Consider the following 9,971-nt stretch of genomic DNA (forward strand, 5'->3'; position numbering starts at 1 on the left):
TTTGATCGTCCTACTTTGTACTAATTATTGATCGATGCATGTTTTACTGTCCTAATTACTAACCGGTGCATGTTTCACCATCCTACTTTGTACTAAGTACTCTTCGTAATAATTTTTAACTAGTGCAAGTTTGACTGTTTTAATTCTAATATTTCTCAGAATTCCTAGTTTTTTTACAAAATAAAATGTTAAAAATATATATATATATATATATATATATATATATATATATCTTAACTATTATTTTCTAGTTAAGAAATTAACTATATTTAAAAATATTTGTTTAACTCCTAACGGCAGCATGCAATCTCCGTTATGATTTTTTTTAAAGGGAAAACCGGAGTTAGTCTCCCGTTTTCTAATTTTTTAATTAAAAAATAAAAAAAAAGAAAATGGGAGAGACTCTCCGGTTTTCACATTTTTTCATTAAAAAAAATAGATAATGGGAAAAGCTCTCCCGTTTTCTATTTTTTTTTAAATTAAAAAAGTTGAAAACAGTGAAAGTTTTCCCTTTTTTCCTAAACATATGCATTCGGGTAAATAATCCAAAACATGCGTATTTTGGTAAATATTTTTTTGTAATATTAAAAAAAAATTTTAATTTGTCTAAGTGCCAACAAGAACCAGATTCTTCATCTGTCAGGCCATCACTAAAATTCAGAAATGAGTCAAGACCAAGGTGGGGACGTAAATCTCTGACAGGGCCAGGTAGGGGTTGGGAATTTCCTTTTTTTGTATGTCCCCGTCTTAAATATATAATTTTAATATTATATATATAATATTAAAAAATTATATATTTTAAATAAATATATATTATTAAAAAATAATTTGATATATTTAATAGATGAAAAAAAATCGGGAATGGAGAATCTCAGGTAATTTCTGTGGGGATGGCGAAGGAAATTTTTTTTCTTCCGACCTAGGTTCGAGGACCGGTGAGGCATGAGTTTGGCAAGTTGAGGTTGGAGCCGAGAAAACATCCCGAATCCCGGTTCCATTTACATCCCATGAATCAAAGCTCTATCTCTTGAACCCAACAGAGCATTAATACACATTTACAGATAAACTTTTTGACTCCATTTGGTAAAACGTGAGCTGAAAAATCCAGAGAAGAAAGGTAAGAATTTTTGGGGACCACTGCAACTGAAGGAACAAAAAGAAAGAAACAACAAACCTCAATAAGAAAATCCTTCCCCCTTCTTTGTGGTGGGGTTGCAGTTGGTGAGAGAGACAAGGAAAAGCTAAGAGGGAAGGCTCTCCTGCAAGCTTCATATTAAAAAAAGACTCCAATTACATATGTCATAAATTTTTTTTTGAAAAATTATTTAAAAGTCCTGCTGCATTTTTATTCTGATCAAATCTTTTTGTTATGAGAATTCTTTATAAATCTCTTAAATAAATTCTAATATTAAAAATAGAATATTGTCAAAAAATTCCAAGAAGGAGTTGTTGGAAATTTAACATAATTTTTTAATTGAACCCATGAGAAATTAAAAGGTTGGAATAGTAATTTTGCTAGTTTCCGGACTGGCAAGCAATTATCTAAAAATTCAATGTTTTTTTAGTATTTAGAAAATTAAAGGGATTGTTTTATAAAATTCAAAATCTTGTCAGGGACTTGTTTTTGTTACTTTACTCTTCAAAATTTTAACCATTATACTGGAGCTAGACCAACCGCTACCTAATTTTGACCTGTTTTAGAGAGAGAGAGAGAGAGAGAGAGAGAGAGATAGATGAGAGAGAAAGAGTTGGGAGGGTTTGCAAGTGAAGACGAGATCCGTGAGGTGGCCGCTGCAGTGACAGGTGGGAGAGCCTTGGCCATTTCATCCTCTTCTCCTACCGCTGCTTGGAAACCCTTCTTGTTGTTCTTCCTCTACAGATCGCTGCTTGTTGACTCGATCGGGAACTGGCGGAGGTCGATCTGATGCCTAGTGTCCTGGTTGGGACCGGATGACGTCCGCTCCTGCCGCCGCACCTCCTTTCGAGCGCCACCGCGCTGCCTCTTCGAATACGGTGATGCCCTTTGTCATTGATTATCAATGCTCTGCATTCTTTTGTTTTTCGTTGCTGAGTTGAGAATTTGTGTTGTGGGTACTAGAATTTTCGGGTATTTAGTTGAGGGGTGTGAGTTTTCGTAGATTTTGAAGAGATTTGAGTGTTTTATGGTTTTATGCGTGAGAAAAGTTGACCAAGTGGATGATTTTTTCTTAAATGTGACATCTTGAGGTTTTTGCATCATGATGACGGTGCTTTTGGGAAAAAAGGAAAATTGAAGCTATCCCAGCAAATGTTGGTTGTTGTAGCTCATGAATGTGTTTTAGTTGGAGGATTAAGACTTGTTAGGGAACAATGTACTTCTTGTGATTGCTCTTCTCATCATGGCACACTAAAACTACGTCTTTGACGGGAGGGAAGTCATTTGTTTACACGTAGCAGCTAGTCTTTCCATCCACAATTGAGTCCTGTGAGTGATATAGAGTGATATGCTTGCCATAATGACGGACTGGGTTGAGAGTTCTTCAATGGTACAGGTGTTCTTGATGAAATGAAGTTGATCAGGAGAACATTGTAAACCATATAACTTGATTAAGAAATGGAGCAGTGTTTTTAGATGCTTGCCAAATTTGTACATTTTGCATCTGTTATTTTGGTTTGGTTGTTTCCTTTGTTGTTTTCTTAATTACAATTAATTAAAGCATGCTAATTTTGGTACACCCTGGTCTGTTAGATAAAAGGAACATCTGTCATCTGAATTTGTGGAATGTAGATTCATCAGATTTGCAAGGGTGACAAAAGCACTTGCTCATCAAGTATACAAGTTTTCCATCAAAAACCCTTCCCATGTTTTATGATTATCTAGTAGATCTCCTTGATTACGTCTGTTCAAGTTTTTAATCTTTCATTTCATGTGTTTCAAGTCATTTCGATCGGAGCCAGAGGATCATACATGAGTTGAATGCTTTTTAGCTATTTTCATTGTCTACCATAAAAGTTTTGAATGTAGATTCATTTTAGTCTACTTTCAAATAAGAATAAAAGTTCGTCTGCTTCCTTTTGTGGTAACGGTGTTTCTTACATGGCACTTTTTGGGAAGTAAAGCTAGCTTCCCTATTTTCTACTATACAATAATGAGTACTTTGGTAGTTGGAGCTATATCTTCCTCTTTGGGCAAAGTAGAATAAGGATAAGAAGCAGGCCCTTCCTTTTGGGGTTGGGTTACACAAAAATATGTCTATTGTGATTGAAAAATGGAAAACTTTTGACAAAGTCTTTTGCTTTCTCAATCAATATGCTCACCTCACATCTTGGCCATCAAATCTATTTTATAGCAGTAAGCACTTCCATATTCTATGAGGGGCCAAACCATCCTAGGGTTGTTAGCTAAAGGAGCTGTGCCCATTTTTTTTTATCCTCTACATTCATCTTCATCATAGCAAACTCCTGTGAGAACTAAGATAACTTGAGTTTCATGCTTTCCTTTATGATTGAATTCCTTTTTTGGGTGCATGAACTTCTTTCTATTAAGCAATTTGAACACTATTCAGTGGGTATGCCATTCTGCAGATCTTTTGATCTGTCTGTTGTATTTTTGTTTGGACTACTTCTCATATGGTTCTTTTAAATAAACCCTTTGTGTATCTGTATTCATATTCCTGTTCTTGGCTTCCCTTTACCATATGAAAACCCTGTCAGAACTATATCAATCTGCATGATCTGTTTGGTGACTGATGTTTATAGATGCTGGCTGCACGTTGTCAGTTATATTTTCTGCAGTTGGGGGAAAAAACACTATCTTGCTACTAAAATGTTCTTAATCCGAAATCAAAACAATTTGGCATCTGGTAGACCGCCATATCTTTCAATGCTTATTGTAATCTTCTCCAAAAGGAACTTTTGCTTTTAGCATTTAGCAGAAACCAGTACTGTTTGCTGTTTTGAAGCAAATACGTTTTAACATTGTTCTATAGCCAAAATTTTGCAAGATATGGCTCATTTTCATTTTGTTTTTAATCTTGTCTACTGAAATGCTGATTTGCAGTGTGAGCAAAGACTCCATTATTCTGCATCAAATTAGTAAAATTCAAGTTGAGCAAGCTTAGTTTGATAGAGAACTATCCCTCTTGACCATATTTAAGTTCCTGGACATTGATTTTTTCTTCTTAGTTATTAAGATCGCTATTGCTTCTTCTCCCATGCTTTGGTTCCCTCTTTGTGTTTGTGTATATAAACTTTAAGGGATTTACTATCTAGCTCTGATACAACAAAGTCTTTTTTTTTTTTTATAATTTTAAAATTTTATTTGTTTTATTTTTTATTGGAAATATTTAATGCATGCTTGGATCGAGGAAATAAGGTGGAAAGAAGAAAAGAAGGAAAATGATTTCTTGAAAGTAAGACAATTAAATAAATGAACTCTATTGTTGAAAATTTCTTTTCTTTTCAATTATCATTTTTGATGAATTTTTTTGTTTGTATTTTCTCTATTTTTCCTCAACCCAAATTTACCCAATACCCATATCTTTTCGTGCTACTCCAGCCTAGTCTGAAAACAGCTTGGTATAAACGCACATTAAACTAAAGAAACTTGTATTTTTTAAGGTAAACTACCAAGTGGCAATAGATTATGGTGGAATGGTAGCAAAAATTAGCTGATCTAATATCTTTTGCTGTTTTTTTTGTCAAACCATATCGTTAAATCCTTTGCCTCTTGATAAATTTGGTTTTACCCTTCATAGGCATGATTAATGGGATTCAAGGCCAAGTTTTGTTTGTACTGGTTGAACTTGGTATCGGCTTTAGAGTATGTTAGGTTTATTTTCTGAAAGAGCTTTGGTGTGGCCAAAGTCACTGCATAACATAATGAAAAATTTAAAATTCATGACTTCAGGGGCAGCTATTCTTTCTATGCTTTCACATTGCAAAAGGACTAGTGAATTAGGTAAGGGTCACAATAGTCCGGAAAATGTTTTGGTTTTACTCAAGTAGATTTCTCAGCAGTGTCTTTATCATCTGTAAAGTTGGCAGACCATTGAAGAATGTAAAACATGTTAATTTTGAACAATCTTTCAGTTCTATAGTAATCTGTACGTGTTTATGTTAGTCATTTTTTTTTCTAACTTCATTCACAGGTGTTCAAGAGTGGACCGCTGTTCATATCATCTAAAGGTTAGCTTTTCTTCTTTTCATCTGCAATCCTGTGGTTTTATCTTTTGTAAATATGCATTAGATCAAAAGAATTCTGTAATCATGTAAAAATTATATGCAGTGTACAACTATAATTGACTTGGCAAAAGTTATTTGTGTATTGAGCTTAGCTATTTAATATTTTCAACATAGAAGCCACTTCAATAATGATGCTGTATTTATAAATAAAATCCATGGAATTCTTAGACTTCACAAATAATGCCAGTAGACAAAGGGCTTCAAGGCTAATAATTGGTTTAATCCTTTTGAAATTTGAATTTAAGAGTGGGAAGAAAAATCATATACACTGAATGTTAACTCAAAGAATTCTCCACTGCAAATTTAGAAGAAAATGTTGGTAAACAAGCTTTTGGAAGACTTTTTCTTTGACTTTGTTGTTTTGTTGAAAATGAGTTGATTAAAGTTTCATATGGCAAAGAAATTGAAGCCGAATATGATTATTCTGTAGCTTTCTTGGTAGAATTAGTAGATAGACTTGTTAAGAGGGAGTTAGAGAAAAATTAAATACAGGAAATATAACAATATGAATTGACTTGAATGTATTATAGATGAATAGCTAATGAGAAACTTGTAGATTTTTAGAGGAAGGGTTGAATTTTCCTTATTTTGTCCATTATACGAGATTAAATTACTCTATGAAGCTTAAATTAAGTACCTACACAAAGTGATTAAATGAATGCATCATGGGAAACACCCTTTTATGTTGGAGACTTTATTGAACATTGTAGGATAATGCTATATCACTTTAGAGTGTGCACATGGGTTGTTCTGGTTTGCTTTTTGCAGGCCCAAGATTTTATTTTTTCACTATGATATAACTTTTAATGTTATATGATAAGCTGGCTTATGGAAGGCAGTCTCTTCCAGACTCTACTAGAGGTACCTTGAGTAGCAAATTAGACATGTTCCTCGGAGAGTGGATTCATAATATTTTAAGAATTGTAAAGTGATGCTAGTTGAGTGCATGGATGCCAAGCATAAACTATTTGTATAAAATGGTTGTGTCAATGGAGGAGATAAAAATACTCATAGAAGAGATCAAGAATTATATGGCTGCATCTGAAATACATATCACATGTAAATCATGGAGGACTAATCAAAACTTCTATAGAACAATATTCTCAATGTATCAAGGTAGTAATCAGCCATGTCATGATGAAGTTAAAATGTCCAAACTATAATTTTTGTTAAAAAATAAAGTTACGAGAATGTTAATATGAAATAAACCTGAATTTGTGTTGATGAAAGACGAGAATAGTAGAGATTTGAATATAGTATTGTATTAGGGATGCGAGGAAAAAGGCTTCATATAAAGTTGGGACTGATAAAATTCATATGATGAAATTATTGTGACAATATCTAATGGAAATCTTCAAACTAATGATTTGATGAACTTTCTGTTTTTGAAGGTAAAAAATGTTGCTTTGTACTAAAAAAATTGAATACTTTTAATTGGAGAAGTCTATGAAAGATGGAATAAGAAAACTATTGAGATTGATGTGATTGCCTTTGAGGGACAAGGTATGGGTTACTGCTGTAGGAAGTGTCTCTTGCTTACAACTACTGGATCAATCGCTTGTGCTGTGATGCAATCAACTCTTAAGTAAAGGCATTCAATCCTTGCTGCTATTGTTTTAAAAACCCATAAATAGACAACTTGGCTAGGAGATATTTATTGCCGAGCTTTCAATCTGGGCCAAAAATATTTTGAAATCAGTGCACTTTATTCAGTCTCTTTATTCTGAAAATCCCTAGTTAGTATTGTCCAAAGATGCTATTGTATTAAAGATTAAAACCAGAACATGGGTCAATAATGGATTGGAACTATGGGAGCTGATCTTGACATTTATAGTAGCAAGCTATGTTTTCTCCAATCTAATGGGCAACAATCAAATTTTCTTGCTATGGAGTTACATGCCAATAAAAAATTAGTTAATTTATTATTTTCTAGTCGTGAGTGTTGTTTTTGTATTTTTGGAATTTCTAGTGATTACAACATATTCTAATCTTATCTTGGAATACAAGAATCTCAACTAATTCTGTTTGTCAACAAAAATTGAAGTGAGAATAACCTTCCAATATATCTATTAATATACTTTAATTACCTTTTATTAGTATTGTTGACCTAGTCATTCCATAGTTTTCAGTTATCATGTGCGTGCCTGCTGAGCAAGATCTAGTTACTATTGCCTTTCTTCGGTTTTATTACCTTGCTTTGTTAGGGTGTTAGTTGTTCATTGTAAGTGTTACCTTATGCAGGAATTGGTTGGAAATCATGGAAAAAACGTTGGTTCATCCTCACACGCACATCTTTGGTCTTCTTCAAGAATGATCCTGTGAGTTTAATACTATTGCAGGCATCATTTATTTTAAATGCTGTCAATTGAGCTTCTTTAACTTCTTAATTTATCTTGATCCCCACTTGCTTCATAATATTAAGAACTTTTCAATTCTATTTATTGGTACATTCACTCCCTCATTAGTTTTTTTTACTATTCTTTGTTATTTTCCTTGATGAATAATCTGTTTTTATCTAGCATTTTGCCACAGAAGCTGCAAGTTTCTAGCGATGTCTTTCTTTCATTATTTCCCTTGAAATTCATTGTTGATAGCAGTTTTGGTTTTGTTTTGTTTTGTTTTTAAGTTCCATTCTCTTACTTTTTGGAGCAATGTTATCTGCAAGTTAATGAACATTTACACCAATTCTATGTAACGGAGAAAAGCTACTTCCATTTATAGTTGCATGATCATCTTTTCTTTCTGTACTGATTATATCTACTTTCTGGCAATTGTTTTGGTGTTCTCTCTGAGGATTCATCAAAGGCTCAATTGTTTTCTTGAGCACATCTTTGTAACTTGATGGCATCTCGTGTATTATGTTCTTTTCAAAACTGTAAGTTGTGTATGGATGGGTATAAAAGGTAGATGAAGATTAAATTCAAAGCAATTAAAAGCTGCACTATTGTTGCAATTTAGGGTTTGATGATTTAATTTAATACTAATGAAAGGTAGTATCTGGCTCTTATTTCAGAAATTGGCTGGAAAGATAATGTTAACTATTCTGGGGTAAGGTTAATCTGAATAAGAGAACTGAGCTAGCCAAGTAATGTGTGGTTCTTATTCCCATATTAAGAGGCCTTAATATGAGAATGAGGTCTTTATATGGGAATAAGATAATTTGGGTTTGCGTTGTCATAGATTGAATTTGTGGATCAATTTTTGGTTAAATTGATGCTATTTTATTTTATTTTTTTAATTAGAAATGGACCTAAGGTCCTTCTCAAGTTTAAATGCAACCGATAAGATCCCACTTTTAACTTTTCTAATACCCTAATTGTCCTTGTACTCTCAAAACATTCTCTTTTTATCCAATATATTTTTTTATTTAATTAAAATTTTTATGAGATCACCACTTTAGAGCTAATGAAAATAAATATGAAGAAAATAAGAAGGGGTAAAATGGTGGTTTCTAGAAAATAAAGATTTTTGAGGTACATTATTAGTAGAAGGATTTTTTTTTGGTATGAAGAAGGTTACGAGGACCCACAGGTCCTTTTGAAATTTACCGAGGGCTTGTAGGCCAATTTTCCTTTGTCAATTGATTGATGTTTTTTAAGAATTAATCATTTAAATATTAAGTAATAACTATATATGTAATTAGTTAATTCTCGGGAGAAAAACTGATGCAGGCCAAACAATCAACCAATTTCTGGATGAGAAGTACATCATTTTTTTTTTTCAAAAATGAAGGACCTAATTTTTATACTTGATTCCATTTTAACAACTTCAAGTTGTGCACTACCAATCTCAATTGGTGTTATTTGTTGATCTTGCAGAGTGCTCTTCCCCAGCGAGGTGGTGAAGTTAATCTCACTTTGGGAGGCATTGACTTAAACAATTCTGGGAGGTAAGACATTAGATGGTGTTCCCAGTTCATCTTACTGATTCTAGACAATATCACAAATCTTCTTTTAAATGTTTCCCTTCAGCGTTGTGGTTAGGGAAGACAAAAGGTTGTTGACTGTTTTATTTCCTGATGGACGAGATGGGCGTGCATTCACCCTTAAGGTACGAAATCTGTCAGTATTCTTCAAAAAAAGGAACAAATAAATATTCTTACAACTAAATTCCTATTGTTGCAAGTTTTTATGATCATCATGTCAGACCATGTAATTCTTTGCCAATATACCAGGCAGAGTCATCTGAAGATTTATATGAATGGAAAGCTGCACTGGAGCAGGCATTGGTACAAGCTCCAAATGCTGCCCTTGTAATGGGCCACAATGGAATTTTTCGGAATGACAATGTAGACACATTTGAAGGATCAATCCAACAATGTTTGTTTTTCCTCTTTCTTGGAAATTATACATTTAATAAGCACTATACAGTTCAAATTTTTTTCTGATTGCTTCTGCCTTTTATTTGCCTTTTATTTTGGTTATAATTTATAGGTCTACCTGTCATGCAGGGAGGGATAGGCGCCCCATCAAGTCATCTGTTGTTGGTAGACCAATTTTGCTTGCACTTGAAGATATTGATGGCAGGCCTTCATTCTTGGAGAAAGCACTCTGCTTTCTGGAGATGTATGGTAAGTAAATACTTTGATTTAGGCATGGTGCAGTGATATAATTTCTTCATCTTCGTGTCAAGCATGTTTCTTCCTCGTTTTCCTTTATTCTGCTTTTTGGAGAAGTATTTTAATTGAATAATTCAGCCATGATGCATTGCTATAATTTCTTCCATGTTTTCCTTTCAAGCATATTTCC

At 33.3% G+C, this 9,971-nt stretch overlaps 1 protein-coding gene across 1 annotated transcript; it reads left to right on the plus strand.

The window, feature by feature from the left end:
* The first annotated feature begins 1,715 nt into the window (after nucleotides 1-1,715).
* LOC120265100 (rho GTPase-activating protein 6-like) lies at nucleotides 1,716-9,801 on the plus strand. The gene is made up of 8 exons (XM_039273012.1): nucleotides 1,716-1,803; nucleotides 1,880-2,013; nucleotides 5,130-5,166; nucleotides 7,465-7,541; nucleotides 9,042-9,112; nucleotides 9,195-9,273; nucleotides 9,398-9,542; nucleotides 9,674-9,801. The coding sequence occupies exons 2-8, from the start codon at nucleotides 1,951-1,953 to the stop codon at nucleotides 9,799-9,801; spliced, it is 600 nt and encodes a 199-aa protein (XP_039128946.1). The 5' UTR covers nucleotides 1,716-1,803; nucleotides 1,880-1,950.
* Nucleotides 9,802-9,971: the final 170 nt, after the last annotated feature.

The sequence above is a fragment of the Dioscorea cayenensis genome, chromosome 7 (assembly GCF_009730915.1).
Source record: "Dioscorea cayenensis subsp. rotundata cultivar TDr96_F1 chromosome 7, TDr96_F1_v2_PseudoChromosome.rev07_lg8_w22 25.fasta, whole genome shotgun sequence".
NCBI classification, from domain to species: domain Eukaryota; kingdom Viridiplantae; phylum Streptophyta; class Magnoliopsida; order Dioscoreales; family Dioscoreaceae; genus Dioscorea; species Dioscorea cayenensis.